We start from the raw sequence: 19,946 nt of genomic DNA, 5'->3' as shown, positions 1-19,946 counted from the left end.
AGACTAGTGTTTGAGCACAGATTTCAGTCTCACTCTGTCTCTCTTCCCCCAGCATGGTCTTCCAAAACCTTGCCCTCGTTGTCCTCAGCGGCGTCCTTTTTGCGTCTGCCCTTCCAGAGCCTTTTGTCAGACTTGATGCAGAGTCGCTTCAGCGACCTCTTCAGTCCACAAAGGCCCATGTCCAAAAGTTCGTATCGGACGGGGATGGACCGCTAACGTCCGAAAATAAGACCATCTACGAGGCGATCACAGGCGATCCAAGGTATGATTTTAGCAGAGATTCAAGTTACCGTCGTACTAAGTCACACCCTAGGTTCTCTCGCCTCACTAAAGCCATCAAATTCAGCAACGATATCATTGATCAATTGAATGATTCTTCGTCAAGGTCGGCGTGCTGGTCGCTGCCCTTCTGTCACCCACTGACAACAAATAATGTAGGATCACCTTTTTCGCTACGCCTGACTGGGCGTTGCGCAAACCCGAGGAATCTGCACTCCAGGGTCTGTTTCGCTACGACGGTGACGTCATGCAGGCGCAACCAGAAATGTACGACTTGTCCACGGCCATCCATGCGTATGAGGAATTAGCTAACATTGAGTCTTTCCACGATGACTCGGAAAAGAAACGATGGAAAAGGTTCCTCAGAATGCTTGTCCGCGTCATTTTGTCCTATCATATCATTCCTGGCCAAGTGGACACTCAGAAGCTCTCTGAGGTATCGACTTATCCGACTAATCTTTCTCTGCACTTCGCCATGCACGACGAGCCGCAGCGTATACGGGTGGAGAGCTCTCTTATCCCTCCTAGAACGACTGTCAATTTCTACAGCAAGGTGGTCAGTGCTAACACAAAGACGGCGAACGGTTTGAATTAATTCACTCTGCTTGAGCTACTAAAAGCGAACCATTTTTATACAGGTTTGATTCATGTGGTTAATCACCCGCTTATTCCTCCTATTACAGCCTTCCGGGAATTGTACATGGCCCCTTCAATGTATTCCATCTTTGTAAGTGCGCTTGACTTGGAGCTTCTTGTCAGCGTCTCTGATTCTCATGTTAGACATCTGCCTGGCAACGATCTGGTCTCACTGACGAGTTGGACTTGCGCTGGGTCCATGGAAAAGGAGACAAGAAAGGACATATCGAGGGCACTTCTGTAGCCACGGTTTTCGTTCCTTCCAACCATGCTTTCGGATTACTGCCGAAGCAGCTGCAGTATTACCTGTTTTCTCCCTTTGGTGCCCACACCCTCAAGAAATTGTTGCGATTCCATGTCATCCCAAACCTCAGCCTTCACACAGGTATGTGGGTTATCTACGAAGTCCGACTGATCCAGGCTGACTTTCATGCTTTCAGACTACATCTATAATGCTTCTTCTCATCACAAGCACTCCGTCCCGAGAGTGTACCGCACAGAGGAGACGTACGATGATCCGTTGGACCAATTCCTTGCAGAAATAATTGATACAGAGGAATATTTCGTCGCTAATGGATACAGCGAGTTGATTTCATCGTTCAATGTCACCGCGCTTACCCTCCTTCCTAAACATCCGATCACCATCAACATCATGAAGTACAACGTGACATTGCCCTTCCCGGGGCCACGTCGGCCTCATCATATCATTACAAAGATGTATGCCAACGGTCAGCGTGTTGCGGTTCCTGACATTGTAGCCTTGAATGGTGCTATGCATAGCATGGGTACACTTTTGGACCCCAGGAAGACAGGGCACGATAATGGTAGGGTAACTGATTGGGAGGGTTGGGAGGATTGGCTGCCTAAGTGGGCGATGGAAGTTTGAATAGTTTGTGTAGGTCGAACAGCATGTGTATGATAATAAAGTCAAGAAGCTTGTGATTCGGTGGTATCGATGCGTTCGATCTTCTTCCCGTACCTATATCCGTGAAATGTTGCTTTAGCCTTGCGATCGCAGCTTTTATGACTTCGTGTCTTTGTGTGAACCTCCCATTCTCGCCCTTCCTCGACCATGACAGGTTCGTTCTTGTTGGCGGTGCAGACTTCACATATCATTTTTCGACGCGCGGTTAGAACAAACAATGGACTATGGATGGGCAGATGAGTGGCTAATAACGTTATCATGCACAGAACATACTCTGTCGCTTTCTCTTCAACGGTAAGCATTTCTCGAGCGACATCGGACAAGGATAAAGGATCCAGGTGGAGCTTTCCGCGGAGGAAATCTTGGAATTTGTTGATTAGTATCTGTCATTTATACACTTGGAAAAACCGGTACCATCAGTGATCTGCATCGCGAGATCTTCAACGTTTGAAGACCAGCCATTTTCGACATCTGATTGTACATCACAAAAACGTTACTTGTGCAATGTAGAGGTGAACCTCACCAGAAGCGTCCAGCAGGTAGGGAAAGACCGTTTCTTCAATAGCATTGGCCGCCTTTATCGCAGGGAGTAACTTGTTACGGATCCAAGATACTTGCCGTTTGGCATATTGCCGAGTCGATATCTTCATGTTTTCTACAGCCACGTTGAAAGCATCGTCACTCGGAACAGGCGAGGATATACAGCCGTGGAATTCCCTGTATCCTGTGAGGAGACGTCATTATAGTATAACGAGACAGGAAAGAGCAGGCTTACCTATCGATTGATAAATGCCCAAGGTGTAGTCCGCGGATGATTCGTCGGTTACGGTTTGCCGATCAGAGATTGCGATATGCTGTAGCGCCCGAACTTCATCAAGGAGGCCGCGCTGTTCACAAAATACAGATCAGTCAAAGATAGGACAAGGAGAGGGACAATTTTACTGTTATCATTGTATCGACGCGTGAATTTAGTCGCGGATGCAACACGGCGGGTTTGGCATATGGCCAAAGACATAGGGCGCGATATCTACAGATTTGGTATTACATTTTGGCTGGTTTCTTAAGGAGTTGAAGGTGCTCACCTAGCTACGACTGTGTTTTCAGATTGATTGCTGATCATTTCGCTGGCTTTGCGGCCGGTTTCCCGGATGATACAGAGACTTCGGTGGACTTTACGAGTATCTTTCCAATGCCACCTTGCTCCCACACGATCGTCAAGAGTGGATAGCAATCTATGAAGAGATAGAGACTGTTCCGGATCAACGCTGGCGAGGGGGGGTTGTTTTGGAAACGAATTGAACAGATCCTGCAATTCTGGTGGCAAAGTTCTAAAAGAACGAGCAAGTTCTTCTGACATGACTGCAGCCTGTGGCCCCTTCTTGTCAGTAATCTTCTCGTTGGACAGGCGGTTTGGAAAAAGTAAATGCTGGATCCAGTATGACGTGCCCCCAACAACTATTGGGATTTTATTGGCACAATGTATGTCACTGATCTATGAATGACCTTAGACTCAATGCACCATATAGAACGGAATCCCTTACTATTTTGATCGCATCTTGGACCCATTGGCCGACGACATATTGCTCTCCGGGCTGCCTGAATCCCATGAGATGGTGCTTAATTCCTTGCATTTCGGATTCTGTAACCTTGTTCGTGATCACGTCCATGCCAGCGTATACCTGCATGGCGTCTGCATTTATGATTTCGGCACCCTCCCATGCCTCTTGCTTGGCAATATGCTGCGCTATTTCAATAGCAAGCTTGGATTTACCGACACCGGTGGTACCGCAGATAGCAATCAGAGGTCGAAGAGCCATTGCTCTTGATTTGCTCGAAATATTTGAGGGCAAGTCATGAAATAGGTCACCGGTCTAATTACCGGATCATCTACACAAAATACTGCCTTCGAATGATAAATCGAGTCGTCTTCTCCTCATTTTCTTGCACCCAATCCCAGCTTGGTGGTTTTTATTACAGCCGTCACTGGATCCTTCAAGCCACCAGAAATACCAATATGATCACCCTCAGACCAACCCATCGAAGCCAGCATCCTAAACCCGATGTTCGACTCTCCTATCCTTGGTGCTTCCTGTAAGAAACGGATTCAGAAAGCACGAGCTATCGTAGCACGAAACTTTCACAAACCTTGCCGACCTCGTCTCCGTCCTTATGCTTTGGCACTAATTTCCCTTTTCCTTTCCCTTTCTTGTTGACAAACTCCTCGTCCCCGAAATCACCTCCCCTCCTTGTTATCCTCGCAATCTCGGCTTCATCGACGCAGACACCCGTTTTGGTCGTCTTTGTCATTGTCGTATACCTCGCGTCCCCTTTTCCTTTACTGAAGCTCTTCAAATTGAAAGCCAGTGCCAATTTATGAACGTTCTTTCTGGTCCCTTTATTCGTTGGTGGTAGACTCATTGACTGAGGACCGTCTATGTTCGCGATAAATTGTCGTATCTGCTGCACGAGAGTCGTCATGTCGATTATGCGATTAGGAATAGCAATGATGGTAGGATCCAATCTCGCAGCCGCTAGCATGGCTTTTCGACCCTTCTTTCCGCCTTTCTTAGCGGCCACGGGGTCTGCAGCCTGGATAAGGCGCGCTTGTTCCCGTTCACGTTTATACTCGGCTTTCTTTTGCCGATCCTTTTCCCACTGGTCCCGGAGCTCTGGCGGAAGGTCTCTACATTTATCTCTTTTCCGTTCTAGAGAGACTGGTTAACAGTATAACAACCAAAGTAGATATACATACTAGCTGGCATCCACCCAAGATCGTCAAAGCTACCGTTGTGGATGGCGTTAAAGACTTGCTTCTTCTTCTGACGGTCTCTTCCCGTGAGAGTTGACTCATTCTCGTCGAGTTTGTCCTGCAAAAGGATCAGACGTCGGAAACGATTGTAAAAGGCACGAAACTCACGTTTATATGCGCGATGAAATCGTCATCCTTTTCCGCCCACGTTTTATCCTCACCGTCGCTTGAACCGTCATCCCCGTCGACCTGACGATTATTCTCAGTCTTTCCACTTCTAAAACCTTCACGCAGCCATTGCAATCGCTTCTGGAAACTGGAGTCAGGGCTAAGATCCTCGTCTTCGGCGTCACTATCCCCCAGCATCATAGTTTCCTCTCCCTCAATAGCCCGGCGGACACTGTCTTCATCTTCATCGTCGTCATCTTCGCTTTCATCATCCTCATCTTCTTCGTCTTCCTTCTTCATTCTTTCCTCGTCATCAATATCATCCATCGTCTTAAAGTTTCCATCCAGCCCGCTTGCGAACCGCTTCATTGCCTCTACATCCAACTCTAGCTCTGGGTCAAGGTCCATTCCATCGACACCGATCACAACTTTGTCTATTTCGTCGTCAGTATCATCTCCCCAATCGACGTCAGAATCTCCCCTTCGCCTTTCATCTTGCCTTGGATCTTTACCTCCATACGGCTGGGCCTCAGCCACATTAGCACCAAGAGCTACAAGAGACCCGCTTCCCCTGCGTTTGCGCACCCACGCTGCTTGCCGGCGTTCCCTTAGCTGGCTCTTCGTTTTACTGTGAGCAGGATGGGGACGTCTCGCGAGCTTCTGGGGGGAGGGCAGGTACGAGAACGACAATGGAGGAAAAGTAGAGGTGGGTGGCTTGGACGAGACAGGTGTGGCTACTCCTGAACGAGGGAGAGGCGCTTCGTACACAATCTCATCGTCGTCGTCTTTCTCCTCGGGTGCAGCACTTAGAGGGATATGTAAAGAGGTGGAGGTTGATGCCACAATAGGTGCCGGTGTAGTATCGACAAAAAATAATGATAGCTCATCTTGCTCTTTTGCGGGTTCCCTATCGTCCGACATCTGTATCGGGGGTGACGCGGTCGCCTTTTCCGTTAAGGCAGTAGAGAGGAAAATGATATCTTCATCCATTGGAGTAGAACACGACCGCACCTTAGTTGGGATACTTGCCGATCCCGCTGACGCTGGCCGACTTTCTGAGCTCAATTCTTCTGTGGGCAAGGATGCCTCCTCTATGACCACAGTCTCTGTTGCTATGTGAACAGCAATTGAGCTGGTCACGCTGACAGGTGCGCTGTCACTCGGGGGTGCAGATTCAGCGGTATTATCTTTCGTCACGTCGTCCTGAGAGGCTGAGAGTTCAGTGATGGAAGTGGCGACTTCCTTCAATGTTGCCGTGTCAAAGAAAACGCCAGTAAATTTCTCTTCACCATCGACCTGTTCCGTGCGGTTAAGTTGGGTTGTCGATCCAGCTTCCATGTCAACTTTTTGCTGGAAAGCGGCTAGATCGTTAAAATCTATCTCCTCCAGACCTTCATCTTCATCACCACCCGAGTCATCTATACATGCAGGCGGCTTGGATACGCCACTGAAAATACGTGCGACACGCTCCGCTGTTGGGACATGGCTTTTCTCCTCATCACCTTAAAGTAATGTTAGGGTGTATTTTGGGTGCCTAAATATTGAACACGTACCGACATCTTCGACAATTGGTTTGAGTATTTCCTCTTGCTCCTGGAATAGAACGCGGGCATTCACAGAAGGAACAAATTTAATTGGCCTCAGGTATGGCCTATCTTCATACAGTAGTTTGGACAACGGCCCGTCACTGCCTCCACGATTTTTCTTGCCACGGCCTCGTCCCCCCCTCCCTCTGGGAGAAGAGTACCCTGATGAAGGCGCAAAGTAAGAATCGTAGTTTGCAGGAGGTGACCCTATGCCTCTCCGTGCTTGTCCTCGAGGCGTATGATAACCCGCTGGTATAGTGTTCTCGCCATCTGATCTCCTGCAGTTTAGATATTGACAAAATAAATTGTGTGAAAGAAACGTACACATCTGTACAACAAAATCTGTTTCTGCTGCAGGATGAAATTCGCCTCTGCCATGACCGCGGCCACGACCTCCTCTGCCACGACCTCCTCTGCCACGATTAAGCGGCGATGCTTGGCCTCGAGCCCTTCTGGCGCCATTGTTTCCTCGTTGCATATTTCGGGGCAGGAATTCTTCTCCACAAGATACGATGGTGGATGGATACAGCTCGATATAGCGGCACCGAGGAGGAAAGGCTGAATCCTGATATAGAAAATGTCCGGCACGGATACTCTCACGACTTGACCCCCCATAGGTTTGACTTGGTTGGACTCAACCAGTACCACCACTGTACTTATCGAGTGCATCATATATTGTTGCCCGATACTTAACAACACAACGGTTCACGTTTCGGGGGATGATGGTCTTCGTGACAGACAGCCAAAACACAGGGAGGGAATGATCTCGGAAAGTCTAGAGCGACACAAAGCTTGCGCATTGGCATAAGCAGATGACCGTATGAATCATACCGCTAAAAATGAAGCTCATAAAACCCTTTCTCGTACAACGGGAAGAGTATAATGGGTCTTATGCCCAGTTGGCGTACCAAATCAGTCTACTTCAAGCCAGTGATGCTCGAGAATCAATGATGGTGGCCACCTCTCCTCAGGTCTGATCCTCAGCATCGTCCGCAGAAAATCACAAAATACTGTGAGCTCTGCCAGATCCATGACACCCAACTTTTTCTGCACCCTGACCATGATCTCCTCCATTGTGGTCCGGCACAGCGACACGCTGCACCTCAAGTCGCCTGTTTCCAGGGTCAAGTGCCGACCAGCAGATCAAGGAACAACAACTCACCCGCAAAATCAAAATACTTCTCTCCATAAATGCCGCGTCTTAAAAGGTCGTCGTCAAAGTCCCCGATCTGTTCAATGATCTGCACTAGATGCGTCTCCGCCGGTTCGATACCTCGCTCCTCGGTCTGGTAATCAGGGTTGAATAGGCGTCCGCCGGTAACGAATTCGTAGGCCTGTTTCATGGTCCGTTGCTACCGGCTTTCTATAGAGTTGATGGATCGAGAACGCACTAAACATCCCATATTCCATATGTCCACCTTCTCGTCCCATGAGGCTCCAATAATGACCTCCGGAGCCCGTAACTCAGTCGGTTGGATCAAACCATGGTGGACGGTCTCAGTAGGCACGGCTGTCAATATCGTGAATACCAAAAGAATTTCATCACAGTAAGAATGAAAGACAGCGCACCGTGCCCAAGGTCGGCTAGCTTGAACATGGGCTCTGCTACGTGAGAAGCACGTTCGATGAGGACCTTTTCCAGTTCGTCCTTGGGTGGAGTTGGTCGTGAAAGTGGTCTTGCGAGTAGAATATTGGAAGGGTGGATATCTGATAACAAGATGAGATCTCCTAAGAGCCGGGGATTAACCGAATACTAAATACTTGCCTGTGTGTATAACCCCAGAGCTATGAAGGTATTCTAGTGCGAGCAGCATATCTCTGCAGAGCTTCTTCACAACCTGTGCAGGCAGGCGCCGCGACCCTATTATTCCCCTAATATCATCGACACTCTCCCCTAGCAGTTCCAAGACTAAGCAAGCGTGCCCGCGATAGTGGAAGTAACCCAAGAGTTTGACGACACGTTCGTTTCCATCACCAGAAGTGCCGTGGGAGCGAGCGGACAAGAAACTTCCCAGCTCGTCCAGCGATTCTGGTCCTGTAGTGCATTCTGCGGTGAGGATTTTTATCGCGACCTGTTTCGTGGACTCTGTTTTGGCGGCGTCGTCCCGCGCTAGCCAAACTGTCGCATAACTTCCCTGTCCCAGCTTGCCCATTATGGTGTATCTGCCCTCGAACAACTGCCCTACGGCAACCTTTAGATGACATGGCCTCGCACTACGGCCGGCTCGAGTGGAAACTTTGGGTTTGAAACTGATTGCTCTGGACAGTTTGCGAAAAAACATGTCGAAGGGATGGGCGAAGGAGAGAAGGGTTAACCAACACGCGCCTATATCATAGAGGTACAAAAGGGTACGAAACAGGTGATGTTGTCAATGTCAACAATTTTGCATGAAGATTCTCGGATATGTCGGACCGAACTCGATCAACTTGGAAATTCATCACGCGGTACTACTTCGAGGAAACAGTTCGTTACGCAAGTGAGAGTATAAGCTGGTTGATAGATGAGAAATCCGAGTATAATCTTACACTTAAATGTGGCCGTCGATTCTCTGTCTTCTCGATCTCTCCAGGCTCTTGGCTTTCTCCCACATTTCCTCATCGACCTCAGACTTGTCGTAAGAAAGCGCCAGAAGCCTAGTTAGAGATGATCAGACAAGAGTTAAGTGTGATCTTGATGTACAGGTTGCACCTTGCGATGGACATACGCTGAATTAGATCATCAGCAGTCATGTTTCCTCCTCTTCGCCCATTCACGAAATCTTCTTGAATTCGCTGTGAACCGTCAAGACCACATAAGCCAGTCCGCAATTAAGGACTGACCGTGGCAGTCTGATCCCCAATCGAAACACTTCCAACTCTAGCCTTGGCAACCAGTTGCCGGAACATATCAAGTTTTGGGGGCAGCTGAATTTTGCCTGGACTCTTGTATAGCCTATTTGTCTCCATCACAGGCTTTAAAGGAAGCTGAACAAGGGTCTAACCATGTGGAAAACAGGTCTATGTGAGCTCTCGGTCAGCCATTATAGGCTAAGGGTAATGTACCTGGAAAAAGGCACTCTTGCTTCCCTCACACAAAACAAGAAAGACGACGTCTGTTTCAAACGAAAATGAACTAAAAGGAAAAACATATTCAAGAATTTGCGATGTCATCATCTCTTGCATAGCACGTAAGTTTAGCAGGCCTGGGTTCAACAAAAAATCGCGTGAGTCTTGATAAAACTAACTAGACGAGGTTGAAACACACCACGCTCAACGATATTGCCTTCCTGAATGCCGGCTTCTGTGACCACACAAATACTACCCTTGGGAAGCTGCAGCCAGCCGCTGTGCAGATCCTCATCTTTTGACTCGGGGATGAAAGGTGTGGCATTGACTGTAGATAAAGAAAGAGGTATGCTGGAGACTGATAAGAATAACTGAGATAGAATATCTGAGATAGCCGGGGTCCACAATGTCGGATCAGTCGGTGAAGGAAATCGGGAAAGACCCAGACATGGTGGAAAGATTGGTGGTGTTCTAGACTGCACGCGAGCTAAGCAGCACAAGAGGACCCACTCTGCGGCCTCGCGATCGCCAGCAAGTCCTTCGTGCGCAATCCAGTCTATTAGCTCGGAACGCAAGTCAGCATCAAGATTAGACGCCACGTTGTGTGGTATTACAGTCGAAGAAACGGGTCGAGAAAACAAAACGTGGAGAGTGGGCACCAAAGTAGAGGTGCTGCCGTCCAAGTCAGTGTGAAGCCTGTAGAGAAAGTCATTAGAAGTGAAGGATGAACGCCGCAACACGAGCGTACGATTCAGATGACAAAATGCCCACGAAGGTGACAATGTCTGTCGGCTTGAATGAATCTGCCTGACCATCGTATATCTTAATTTTGACACCAATATGTGAGACCCCATGCAAAGGGAATTTGTGTGATTGCGTTGGCTGGTGTTCCGGATATCCTGCAGACAAGATCATATCTGGCGCGTGTCACGCGACACGAAACGCGACGTACCTTCAGGGTCCCCAGTCGACCATTCTCCGGGGATGCTCACTGCCCAAAGGATAGAACATTCTCTCAAGTTTGAATAGTCAAAGTTAGGATCAGCTGGGGCTGTCTCGTCGACGAGACCCCATCCACCAAGTCTCCCACCGGGCAGTCTTGCCAAGTATACTTCTGGCGATATCGATGTGTCCTGAATCATGGCCCGAAATCGTACAAGGGCTCTGTGTTGGTGCTGTTCTGGAGGCCTTCGAGTACTCAAAGAAGGAATCTGACATTGCATATCAATGCAGTGGCAAGCTGATTCGCAAGACCAATTACCGTTTCGAACGCGTCGGACGCTGCGAAAATCGAAGTGAAATGGGTGGTTACGCGACTTGGAAATGCATCGAGACTGATATCCTTAAGGTCGCTGTAGAGGTCATGGAGCGCATCGGTAGGGTTTTCCATCGTGTCAAAAGGTAAGGAAGAGACCATGATGATGGAGGAGGAGAAACCAGCGTTTGAAACTTGAGCGGAACTGCCAAGTATGGAAATAATGGCTAATTCGTGCCGGAGTTTCATCCGGATTCTGACTCTGAGATATGACGTATTCCCTACCCAACGGAGGCTGACTAAATTGCGCTGATGTGCACCGGCCGCTCGTTACCTCAGTCCTGAATTTGTGCAGTCTCACACATTTCCACCAGGACCCCCACGAAAATGGGTCTCTTCAATCGCAAGCCACGCCGAGAAGACTCTGGTGACGATGGCAGCAACTCTGAGAATAAGAAGGAGAAGGGAGGCTGGAGGAGACCAGCCAGTACGTGTCGCATTTCATTCTGCGCAGCTTGGTACTGACCGACGACGACGGCGACAATAGATACTGCATTCAAGCAGCAGCGGCTCAAGGCATGGCAGCCCATTTTGACGCCCAAGACTGTTCTGCCTACATTCTTCATCATTGGCTTGCTTTTCGGACCCATCGGTGGTCTCCTGATCTGGGGGTCGTCGCTCGTCTCTGAGATAACGTTCGACTATTCACAATGTGAGAATCTCGAGGCATCCACGCAGAATGGGTCATACACTTTTTCCGATGTCCCCAACTATTCCTATCGACTCCGCTCGTCTGACAGTGGGGTATCAGTATCCAAACCTCAGATGGCATTGCTTAACAATACCGGAAATTCGAGCGTGACGGACGTCTCTCAGGAGCTCCAGTGTGTTCTCCGGTTTTCGGTTCCCAGAAACTTGGAACCGTCTGTATTCATGTACTACAAGCTCACAAATTTCTATCAAAATCATCGGCGCTATGTCAAGAGTCTGAACTCTGACCAGCTGAAGGGTACTTATGTGTCGCCGAGTAGTCTGGATAGTAGTGACTGCAAGCCACTGGGAACGCGGGATGGGAAAGCTATCTACCCGTGTGGATTGATTGCAAATTCTATCTTCAACGGTGCGTAGGGATCTTCAACAATACTTAGTCCAGTCTAAAGCATAGATGCAGATACATTTTCTTCCCCCGTACTACTCAACTCCCCAAATGATACCGAGGCAACAGTCTACGAATTCTCCTCCAATGATATTGCTTGGTCAGGAGAAGCCAAGAAATACGTTACGAGTCCCATCAGCTCTAGTGGCTACTCCTCTGTAGATGAGATCGTCCCGCCACCCAACTGGATGAAACGCTATCCAAACGGCTACAACGACACGAACCTACCAAATCTCAAAGAGGATTTGCACTTCCAAAACTGGATGCGAACAGCAGGTCTTCCTACATTCACGAAGCTCTACGGGCGGAACGATGCTGATACGATGTTTGCTGGAACTTACCAGATGGTTATCGGATTAAGTGCGTCTGTCCGGCTGGTCACCCGTGGTATGAAACTCACATCGCTACAGACTTCCCGGTTTTGCCGTACAAGGGCACGAAATCTGTTGTTATCACTACGGTCTCGTGGATAGGTGGGAAGAATCCCTTTTTGGGCTGGGCATACGTTGCAGCAGCAACACTATTCGTTTCGTTGGCAGTTGTAGGAACTGCACGACACCTTATTAAACCTAGGTATGGCATAGATTCATCATCTCCAAACCTTTCTCTTATCCTCTATAATAGACGGCTTGGTGACATGACACTGCTTTCATGGAATCGCACATAGACTGCGACAGACATCAGCTTATCTCCGTAAATTCTGTCACATGTACCGTATACAATGTTGGATCTATCCCTAGTTTCTGCGAGGAAGTCACTACACAGAACTTAATTCATCTATTTATTTCCTTGCAAGGAGAAGCCAATGCCTTGGCACCGAATTACTGTACATCCTGACAAGTCTATTTCTACTTCGAACTTGGCATCTGTTAATTGTTGAGCGACCCATATTGCAGTCCTAAGAGAAGTGAGTTTGTATAATACTTGTCTACTTCAAGGTAACTTACCTTGTGTGCAATTCGAGCTCTCCTTTGCCGCACTTGACCTCAGATGTTCCTTCTGCTAAGGCCATGAAAATAATGATCTGGTCTTGTAGCCACTAGTAACGGTCAGATTAACGGATAAAAAAGGCCTGAAACGACGACCGACCTCATCGATGCAACCTCCTGCAGACAAACCATGTGTCAGAGACTCGGCAGCCAGGCGACCCACACCCTGTGCATCGAGCCCCTTCCTGCCCAGCGCATCGCCCCCGACGACACCGCCACCCTCAATCTCCGCCCACAGGACAATTCCGCTTCCTGCCCCAACGGTATTGTCGTTTCTCTCCCGCCTACTTTCAATCTCAACGGGAACGCCGTCGAGAGCCGTGTTGCCGGCAAAGTAGCCCTTGGCCCCCTCCACCATACCCTTGCCGATATGACCGGGCAAACCGGCAAGATGGGCGATGCCTTTGATGGTTTTGATACTGCCGCGTTCTACGAGTTTGAAGGCTCTGATCTTGTCGACCATTGGAGACACTTGAACGTGCACTTCCCCTCCGCCCTTGGGGTAGTACCCGCGACGTTTGACTTCGAGCGTAGCATCAATACCAAAGTGTCTTCGTACAAAGGGCAGGAATACATGTTGGGTGTAGTCAATTTGGGGTGCATGCGATGCATTTGTGCCGCCTTTGAGTATGAGAGATGATGGTGCTGATTGCTGAGAGAACAAGAGCATGGGGAGAGCAATCTGAAGCATAAGAGTCGTTGCACCAGCGGTAACAGAGTCCGCAGTAAAATGTCCTGGTAGTCCTAGCGTCCCGGGAACAAAATCAATTTCGGTAGAGCCACTTGTCGCTCCTCTCAACTCTGCAGACACAATCTTTGCTGCCAATTCCAGACCTACACTTTTTCAAAGGATACATCGATACTAATATAATGAAACGCACCAGTTCTGTGTTGGTTTTTCAGCCCTGGGGGCTTTCGTCCGTTGCGTATCCTCTGTATGGACACTGGCTTAGATAGCAACGACGATAGTGAGATTGCGTTTCGCAGAATCTGACCGCCACCCTCCAAGACACTGCCGTCAATCACGATGGCGGTCATGGTTAAGAGGAAAGATACGGCGGTACTCGAATTTCGGACGCGACTTGATGGTGGTCATTGAAATATATTGACTCTCGAGTTACATAACTTTCACCTTCTTATTCAGATGTTGCCATAAATGCTCAGGTACATGTATATCCATTAGATTTCTGTGTCAGTGTAGATATGCATGTACAAAGTGTTTTCCCAATCCAATATGACAACTAAGAATATACATGATATTACCCCCCCAACGCCCATGGCATGCCAGTGCCAGGAAAAAAACGGCGTTTAGTAATCGAAGAAACCAGGTTATGTGAAGGCAGCGTATGCCATTCATTGGTAACAATGCTCATGCGCTGATGACGAGGTACCCCACACTGCGACGAGACGCGAGAGTACGATGTCGACGCACCATCAGAGTCTTCCTCTTCCGAGCCCGATGTTGCGATTTGGTTGTACACGTCTCTAGCGTGTTCTATGCACAAGTTAGATCGGAAAGCGCAATGCAAACGAATGACACACCATAAAGTTGCCTATCTAGATCGTCCTGTATATCCATATCATCGTCGTCAAATACGATCCCCAGATGTGTTCCAATATCCTCTCGAGGTACGTCATGAAGTCCCACTGATGGTGCGCAAGAGAGTCTAGATATCTGTTCTAGAACATTCGCCCTGCAATATGATGAAAGGATAAACACAATATAGGTCTGGACTTGCGCACCTGAGTTGATCAAGATAGTTGTCCTTCAGGTTCTCGTCATCTGCGTTGTGAGTAGCCACCTCTAAACGATAACGTGGGCCAAAGCATTCAAAGTGATTGTGCCAAGGAAGAAAATCTCCAAGGGTATCCTCAATACCTAAAGCACACGCCGTCTCGTACGTCCATGTCCGCGCGACATTTTTGATAGTGTATCCTCCTCCGCCTAGTAGAATAAGGGGGATGTTTTTATCCCGGAAGAACTTGACACAGTTCGCGTGTCCCTCCATTGAAATGTTGAAGCAACCTAATCTGTCGCCAGAGAGCGAATCGGCACCGCATTGTAGTACAACCACGGCAGGTTGAAATATCTCTAGAATTTTTGAAGCGACCTTCAGAGAACAGAGTTGGCATTCGATGAGGCAATACAGTATAATGCAACACACCGGTTCGAATATGCTCTTAAAAGACTCGTCTGTGAGACCAGTGTGTAAAGGCACGTTGACTGCATAACCTTTCCCTTTACCCTTGCCCTGGTCCGAACGCAGTCCTGTCCCAGGGAAAAATGCGCCAGATTTATGAAAACTGCACGTCAAGACGCGCTCGGTAGACAGAAAAGCCTCCTCGACACCATCTCCCTGATAGATATGAGGTCAAGTATAAAGTGTCAAGGAGGAACTCAACATCTATTTCCAACGTTAGTATGAGAGTGAGGAAGAGTACATGGAGAGAAACCTACGATGACAGTCAATATCAAAGTAAGTGACTCTTGAGTAGCTGCGCAGGAGCTCTAGAATGCAAAGGACAATGTCATTCACGTAGCAGAAACCGGAAGCTTCTGCTTTTTTGGCATGATGAAGGCCGCCTGCCCAGTTGACGCAAATCTAATTCCAAGACGCATTCAGATTATGGGTATGAGAAGATAGAGATACAATCTCACGTCGGATGCTCCGGAGACAATATTGCGTGCCGCGGCTACAGTCTGTCAGTCTCGCCTAACTACAAACGAGGACGCTGTCAAACCTATTGAACCACCGGCAGATATAGAACAAAATTCGAAGACGCCTTCAAAGGGAGGATTATCATCGGGGTATCCAAGGACTGGAAGATATGAGAAGACATGTCGAACGCGTAGGGGATGGCGTACACTGAGTAATTTGCGAGTTCATCTCGTGGGTTATTTCTGGAGTAGCTCTGCTGAGAAAGTGGATGTATTCGTCGGTGTGGAAGGCGGTCATTTCTTGTGGTGAGCAGCGTGGGGGTTTCTGTGACCGGTGAGGCTTACGAACGGGGAGCAAGGTGAACCAACACACCAAAACATGCATCTTCTCCAGCATTCCGTAACTGGTTACCAGCTCGTGCTATTATAATGACAGCGTCGTCAGCAATGTCCAGAGGAGCAAGGACGTCTCCACGCACGGTCATTTGGATTCTATGTGGCTTCATCGAGTGACCATACCCGTAGGTATATGCTCCTACATCACCTGGACGCCAGAAGAATTTATTAGGGACCTGGTCGAGAAGTGGGCGGGGAGGGCGACGTACTGTCGAAGTAATATGCGACTCTGCGACGCGACATGGTGACGGTAAAAGGAAGGCCTGTATTGTGTCATTTGTGCCCATACTTTGGGTCAAGGTCTTTGATAAGATAAGATTCTAGGCATTTGCCGAAATAGATAACGATTGTGGTTGTGTACCTCTATTTGAGTATTCCCTTCTGCGGTTGGGCAGCTACTTTTCTCAACTGTCTGGTATCCTGAACACCTGAGATTCCGAGTCAGCCTCTACCACTACGCAACTGAAGTCAGGGCTTCCATCATCCTTTCCCCCCGGTATATCTTTTCACTGTCAGTCCTTCCCTCCGACTAGTTCGCATATCGAAGCCGTGTTCTCTCCCAAAACCCAAGAAATCAATGATTTCTTGTATCTCTCTTTCAGTTTACATTATATTCCTTTCTCTTCCGCAGCTTAACTTGGCAAGACTCTGGTCTATTTTACGGACAGTAAATCATAACACTTTCCATTGCCTACGTCTTCTCTACCTGCAAGACATGTGCATTCTGTGGTGGAACATGTACAGAACTGCATCAGATGACATTTGGGCAGGCCCCTGTATGTTCTCCTTCGACGCAAATATACACCATCTGACTTTGGGTTTATGAAAATGATCAATCAAGGAATCCCTTCAACTTCGATGTCGCCTTGCTACTGAGAAACGTGCTTCCATTCGTTCCACCTGTGACACGCAGTCACCGAGAACAGCTCGTGATTCTCTAGGGGATCCACTGGGTCGCTTTTGAAAATCTGGGGCTTGACTGTATCCATCGCCACAGGCAATTCAGTGTGTTCACTCTTCATGGCGCTGACAGTGCCTTCAGCGTGTATCTTTCTGCAGCCTTGATCATCTGATACCTGACGGTGCCGGAACAGAAGCAAACGAACTCACACATGTGTGCAGGAGCAGGGAGGCTATTTGCGGGTGGTATTTCATAGCATGTGCCCAAAGATAGGTTCCTCACCACGCGGGTCGAAGTTTCAATTCTCTCGATATAATACGGTGTTAGTTATATAAAAATTTCCTACCGCGCCCTTTTCCTTTGCTCACCCGCATGATGCATCTCTTCTTCCTCGCTGCGATTCTTTCCATAGGCTTGTCCGTGTCGGCGGCGCCTGCGAAGAGGTACGTTATGTTTTTCGGTCCGTCTTTCCGGTCAATCATATGTTTGCTTTACAGAGCATCTGTATGCAATGGACATGCAGAGCTTTGCAACAGAGGTTATGGAAATGTGAGTGGTAATGGTTACAGAAGAGGGAAGAGGATTCCTTAACTACCCTAAAGGTCACGTTCTTGAGCTCGCACGATTCATATGCAATCAGCACGGACATTTTAGCTCGTATGTCCTTCTGGAACCAGTGGCTGGTATCGTTTGCCTGACATCCGGAATCAGTTGCTAGAGTTCAAGAAGTAGATCTTGCCGCACAATTAGATCTTGGTGTTCGTATGTTACAAGCTGAGTCTCATATGTTTGTATCTTTTAAGGCCCACTCTATCACCTGATTCCTGACATCCTTACAGGGATGGCGATGAGTTTAAGTTTTGCCATACGAGTGCGTCTTCGACCTTATCTTCATCGACATGACTCACGTCATCTATTGTGTGGCAGGTTGCGTGAGTCTCTGTTTAATGACGCGTTATTCGAAAAATTGACCATGTTTCCAAGGCTCTGTTCGATGGTGGCCTCGTCGTCGACTACCTGAAGATCGTCAAGAATTGGTTGGATGACAATCCTAATGAAGTCCTGACCTTCCTCTTCACCAATCCCGAGGGTCTGTCACTGACCGATGTGTGGAAACCTGCATTCGATGAAGCGGGTAAGCGATGGACGCGTATTATCCTTTCTGATTCTATTAATTTGTCCAAGACATAACCGACTTGGCCTATGTGCCTCCCACGAATCCCATGGCGCGTGATGATTGGCCTACATTAGGCGAATTCATTGATAGTGGCAAACGTGTCATCGTCTTCTTGGATTATGGCGACGATGGTAGCGTAGATTTCATCCTCTCAGAGTTCACGATGGCAAGACTCGTGGTCTACGTCACAGTGTAACGTACTGATAATGGTCCTGTAGCTCTGGGAACCGCCTTTTGATTCGACCGATAGTAGCTTTCCATGCAGTGTCAACAGGATTTCCGGCCCTCTGTCGACGGAAGACCACCTAAACATGCTTAACCACAACTTGGACATCAACATAATTCCTATAGGCGATGGTGTTCTCATTCCCGATTTTGCGGCTGCATCGAAGACCAATAGTATCAGCTCGTAAGTTTTCTTCGTTAACGTTCAGCAATCCTTCATAAGGTCTATTCCTCTTAGTATTCTTGCCAATGCCTATGGCTGTTCAGGCTTGGCCGGCGGTGTTTCTCCCAACTTTGTCATGCTTGACTTTGTCGACATCGGACAAGGATTAGCCGCGGTCAACTTGCTTAATGGCTTTTGATGATGATTACGATTGATATTTTGACGGTCTCCGATGTTTTCTCCGATGTTTTCTTCACTTTGCATTTAAAGTTTTGTTAAGGAGCCATAATGAAATCTGGATCTGTATATGGAAAGAAGCTAAGCAATCACCTTTCAAAAAGCGACACCATTATTGTCTAGCGTACTCTGTAGGTCCACATTCCATAACCTCTGAGTGCTAGCTATTCCAAGGGCGGCCGGCCAATGGGCAACTTGATATTGACAGGATGTAGTTGGGGCATGTTTACCGCTTGGTGCAAAGGTCCTCATGGTTTAGCTCGTTTTACTAAGTCGGAAAAATACTGAGTTGCGTGACTATTCTCGACGAGAATCCGAGTTTTTTGATTGGATAGCAAAACAGGCGCCAGACCTGATGCATGTACCCTCAGTGATCTCACGGCTGTTAAGGACATCACATTCACATCATGAGCAGGCACTTTACCGGTGCTTTACCCTGGCAGTGATCTCAGGTTTCAACACAAACAGAGCCTGGACGTCGAGGCTAGATGATAACTTGTCTGCATTTCCCGGAACTCTACCGAGCTGAGGGTTCATAAACAGTTAAAGGCCGGACCCCATTCCCCGCATTAAATAATGTTCCGTTTGATTGGGACAATTAAAAATCATTAACCGAGATATTCTGCATATGACGGCGGCTGTATCGCACTCGACTTCGTCTAGACAAACGTGTCCCGTCGTGATATCAATTCCAGAGTCTGTCTCGAGCGTTCACCGACTGATGTATTCAAACTTGGTTTTTTCCTCGTACCTGACCTCGAAGGCATACAAAAGAGAACCAGTGAAGTCCGATGCAGATGCTCTCCCCTCAGTTAAAGCACCTCGATGTCTAGCAACGCTCTCTTCTCTCATCTCGGTACGACGTCCGCACCACTACTTCGGTCCTCTCGCGGTCCAATCCAGCGCCGGTTTATCTGGAATCCTCCGTATGCGCGCCCACATACACACGTTGACGTACGTTTCCTCATACCACCAATAAAATCCGTACTAATAATGCATTATGCTTCTCGAATAGCACTTGCCGTTCAATTATCTGAACAAGAAGTCATTCACTATCAAGTATTGGTCGTATCTTGGTGCAGGCTTTGCTCTGCCATGGATTGCTGTTGCCTGGCGATGGTAAGCTCATAATCAACTTGTTTGATGGTCGAGTCTAATCAACGTCCCCTTTCCTTCAAAGGTATAGGCCAGGAGGCATCAAAAACCCATAAGCCTATGTTACAATTAACCCCGACCTCGTATTCTCACTACGTGACGGTCATTTCTTCCAACTGGATCTATAATCGTGTTACGAGAAATGTAAAGTAGTTTTTTTTCTACACAATGCGAATTAAGGAAATCATGAAGAAACTGTGTAGGCATGTCCGTACCTACCTGAGTGCTTTAAGCTAGCAAGAAGG

The 19,946-nt window shown here is 48.0% G+C and overlaps 10 protein-coding genes across 10 annotated transcripts; 4 read left to right on the top strand and 6 right to left on the bottom strand.

Annotated features, from left to right (window-relative positions):
* Nucleotides 1-15: 15 nt before the first annotated feature.
* Nucleotides 16-1,870, top strand: BT62DRAFT_925450 (FAS1 domain-containing protein). The gene is made up of 6 exons (XM_043184817.1): nt 16-262; nt 314-385; nt 439-863; nt 918-1,006; nt 1,060-1,300; nt 1,356-1,870. The coding sequence occupies exons 1-6, from the start codon at nt 54-56 to the stop codon at nt 1,799-1,801; spliced, it is 1,482 nt and encodes a 493-aa protein (XP_043046409.1). The 5' UTR covers nt 16-53; the 3' UTR covers nt 1,802-1,870.
* BT62DRAFT_34330 (tRNA isopentenyltransferase) lies at nt 1,822-3,807 on the bottom strand. Its single transcript, XM_043180573.1, has 8 exons — nt 3,382-3,807; nt 2,923-3,332; nt 2,783-2,867; nt 2,616-2,727; nt 2,364-2,564; nt 2,255-2,311; nt 2,114-2,201; nt 1,822-2,062 (listed from the first exon to the last, which is right to left on the bottom strand). The coding sequence occupies exons 1-8, from the start codon at nt 3,655-3,657 to the stop codon at nt 1,843-1,845; spliced, it is 1,449 nt and encodes a 482-aa protein (XP_043046408.1). The 5' UTR covers nt 3,658-3,807; the 3' UTR covers nt 1,822-1,842.
* On the bottom strand, nt 3,535-6,921 carry BT62DRAFT_34507 (uncharacterized protein). The gene is made up of 6 exons (XM_043180577.1): nt 6,668-6,921; nt 6,311-6,613; nt 4,758-6,259; nt 4,593-4,707; nt 3,986-4,545; nt 3,535-3,929 (listed from the first exon to the last, which is right to left on the bottom strand). Exons 1-6 carry the CDS (start codon nt 6,819-6,821, stop codon nt 3,774-3,776), a joined length of 2,790 nt encoding a protein of 929 aa, XP_043046407.1. The 5' UTR covers nt 6,822-6,921; the 3' UTR covers nt 3,535-3,773.
* A 1-nt stretch (nt 6,922) lies between these two features.
* Nucleotides 6,923-8,748, bottom strand: BT62DRAFT_34264 (kinase-like protein). The gene is made up of 5 exons (XM_043180569.1): nt 8,109-8,748; nt 7,913-8,050; nt 7,735-7,853; nt 7,506-7,677; nt 6,923-7,455 (listed from the first exon to the last, which is right to left on the bottom strand). Exons 1-5 carry the CDS (start codon nt 8,623-8,625, stop codon nt 7,256-7,258), a joined length of 1,146 nt encoding a protein of 381 aa, XP_043046406.1. The 5' UTR covers nt 8,626-8,748; the 3' UTR covers nt 6,923-7,255.
* A 32-nt stretch (nt 8,749-8,780) lies between these two features.
* On the bottom strand, nt 8,781-10,824 carry BT62DRAFT_925445 (uncharacterized protein). The gene is made up of 8 exons (XM_043184816.1): nt 10,650-10,824; nt 10,341-10,599; nt 10,137-10,287; nt 9,588-10,084; nt 9,386-9,525; nt 9,164-9,319; nt 9,033-9,115; nt 8,781-8,977 (listed from the first exon to the last, which is right to left on the bottom strand). The coding sequence occupies exons 1-8, from the start codon at nt 10,803-10,805 to the stop codon at nt 8,872-8,874; spliced, it is 1,548 nt and encodes a 515-aa protein (XP_043046405.1). The 5' UTR covers nt 10,806-10,824; the 3' UTR covers nt 8,781-8,871.
* A 206-nt stretch (nt 10,825-11,030) lies between these two features.
* On the top strand, nt 11,031-12,693 carry BT62DRAFT_959010 (Lem3/Cdc50; the record flags this gene model as incomplete). The annotated part of the gene is made up of 5 exons (XM_043188484.1): nt 11,031-11,130; nt 11,191-11,763; nt 11,815-12,159; nt 12,210-12,372; nt 12,424-12,693. 5 exons carry the CDS (start codon nt 11,031-11,033, stop codon nt 12,464-12,466), a joined length of 1,224 nt encoding a protein of 407 aa, XP_043046404.1. The 3' UTR covers nt 12,467-12,693.
* On the bottom strand, nt 12,577-13,826 carry BT62DRAFT_915275 (RNA 3'-terminal phosphate cyclase; the record flags this gene model as incomplete). Its single annotated transcript, XM_043183926.1, has 4 exons — nt 12,577-12,697; nt 12,747-12,838; nt 12,889-13,622; nt 13,670-13,826. The coding sequence occupies 4 exons, from the start codon at nt 13,824-13,826 to the stop codon at nt 12,577-12,579; spliced, it is 1,104 nt and encodes a 367-aa protein (XP_043046403.1).
* A 120-nt stretch (nt 13,827-13,946) lies between these two features.
* On the bottom strand, nt 13,947-16,086 carry BT62DRAFT_1016483 (histone deacetylase; the record flags this gene model as incomplete). Its single annotated transcript, XM_043178234.1, has 11 exons — nt 13,947-14,283; nt 14,331-14,482; nt 14,532-14,899; nt 14,954-15,141; nt 15,247-15,391; nt 15,448-15,482; nt 15,531-15,608; nt 15,655-15,772; nt 15,821-15,868; nt 15,927-15,991; nt 16,053-16,086. The coding sequence occupies 11 exons, from the start codon at nt 16,084-16,086 to the stop codon at nt 14,048-14,050; spliced, it is 1,467 nt and encodes a 488-aa protein (XP_043046402.1). The 3' UTR covers nt 13,947-14,047.
* A 1,030-nt stretch (nt 16,087-17,116) lies between these two features.
* BT62DRAFT_977417 (PLC-like phosphodiesterase) lies at nt 17,117-18,508 on the top strand (the record flags this gene model as incomplete). Its single annotated transcript, XM_043189273.1, has 10 exons — nt 17,117-17,187; nt 17,242-17,293; nt 17,347-17,401; nt 17,456-17,531; nt 17,584-17,615; nt 17,672-17,676; nt 17,729-17,879; nt 17,930-18,087; nt 18,140-18,330; nt 18,385-18,508. The coding sequence occupies 10 exons, from the start codon at nt 17,117-17,119 to the stop codon at nt 18,506-18,508; spliced, it is 915 nt and encodes a 304-aa protein (XP_043046401.1).
* A 782-nt stretch (nt 18,509-19,290) lies between these two features.
* BT62DRAFT_925442 (uncharacterized protein) lies at nt 19,291-19,897 on the top strand. Its single transcript, XM_043184815.1, has 3 exons — nt 19,291-19,500; nt 19,562-19,665; nt 19,727-19,897. The coding sequence occupies exons 1-3, from the start codon at nt 19,372-19,374 to the stop codon at nt 19,755-19,757; spliced, it is 264 nt and encodes an 87-aa protein (XP_043046400.1). The 5' UTR covers nt 19,291-19,371; the 3' UTR covers nt 19,758-19,897.
* Nucleotides 19,898-19,946: the final 49 nt, after the last annotated feature.

This window comes from Guyanagaster necrorhizus, assembly GCF_019112545.1.
Source record: "Guyanagaster necrorhizus MCA 3950 unplaced genomic scaffold BT62scaffold_1, whole genome shotgun sequence".
NCBI classification, from domain to species: Eukaryota; Fungi; Basidiomycota; class Agaricomycetes; order Agaricales; family Physalacriaceae; genus Guyanagaster; species Guyanagaster necrorhizus.
Note: the sequence above shows the minus strand (reverse complement) of the source record. Positions and strands in the feature narration are given on the sequence as shown.

Coding starts and splice junctions, on each gene's coding strand:
- BT62DRAFT_925450 (XM_043184817.1), top strand. CDS start 54: ATGGTCTTCCAAAACCTTGCCCTCGTTGTCCTCAGCGGCGTCCTTTTT. Junction 263..313: donor GCGATCACAGGCGATCCAAG/GTATGATTTTAG, acceptor GTCACACCCTAG/GTTCTCTCGCCTCACTAAAG. Junction 386..438: donor TTGAATGATTCTTCGTCAAG/GTCGGCGTGCTG, acceptor CAAATAATGTAG/GATCACCTTTTTCGCTACGC.
- BT62DRAFT_34330 (XM_043180573.1), bottom strand. CDS start 3,657: ATGGCTCTTCGACCTCTGATTGCTATCTGCGGTACCACCGGTGTCGGT. Junction 3,333..3,381: donor TCCAAGATGCGATCAAAATA/GTAAGGGATTCC, acceptor GGTCATTCATAG/ATCAGTGACATACATTGTGC. Junction 2,565..2,615: donor GGGCATTTATCAATCGATAG/GTAAGCCTGCTC, acceptor GTCTCCTCACAG/GATACAGGGAATTCCACGGC.
- BT62DRAFT_34507 (XM_043180577.1), bottom strand. CDS start 6,821: ATGCAACGAGGAAACAATGGCGCCAGAAGGGCTCGAGGCCAAGCATCG. Junction 6,260..6,310: donor ACCAATTGTCGAAGATGTCG/GTACGTGTTCAA, acceptor CATTACTTTAAG/GTGATGAGGAGAAAAGCCAT. Junction 3,930..3,985: donor ACGGAGACGAGGTCGGCAAG/GTTTGTGAAAGT, acceptor CGTTTCTTACAG/GAAGCACCAAGGATAGGAGA.
- BT62DRAFT_34264 (XM_043180569.1), bottom strand. CDS start 8,625: ATGTTTTTTCGCAAACTGTCCAGAGCAATCAGTTTCAAACCCAAAGTT. Junction 7,678..7,734: donor TATGGAATATGGGATGTTTA/GTGCGTTCTCGA, acceptor ACCATGAAACAG/GCCTACGAATTCGTTACCGG. Junction 7,456..7,505: donor GAAGTATTTTGATTTTGCGG/GTGAGTTGTTGT, acceptor CCCTGGAAACAG/GCGACTTGAGGTGCAGCGTG.
- BT62DRAFT_925445 (XM_043184816.1), bottom strand. CDS start 10,805: ATGGTCTCTTCCTTACCTTTTGACACGATGGAAAACCCTACCGATGCG. Junction 9,526..9,587: donor AGGCAATATCGTTGAGCGTG/GTGTGTTTCAAC, acceptor TGTTGAACCCAG/GCCTGCTAAACTTACGTGCT. Junction 8,978..9,032: donor CAGCGTATGTCCATCGCAAG/GTGCAACCTGTA, acceptor ATCTCTAACTAG/GCTTCTGGCGCTTTCTTACG.
- BT62DRAFT_925442 (XM_043184815.1), top strand. CDS start 19,372: ATGTCTAGCAACGCTCTCTTCTCTCATCTCGGTACGACGTCCGCACCA. Junction 19,501..19,561: donor GCCCACATACACACGTTGAC/GTACGTTTCCTC, acceptor CTTCTCGAATAG/CACTTGCCGTTCAATTATCT. Junction 19,666..19,726: donor ATTGCTGTTGCCTGGCGATG/GTAAGCTCATAA, acceptor TTTCCTTCAAAG/GTATAGGCCAGGAGGCATCA.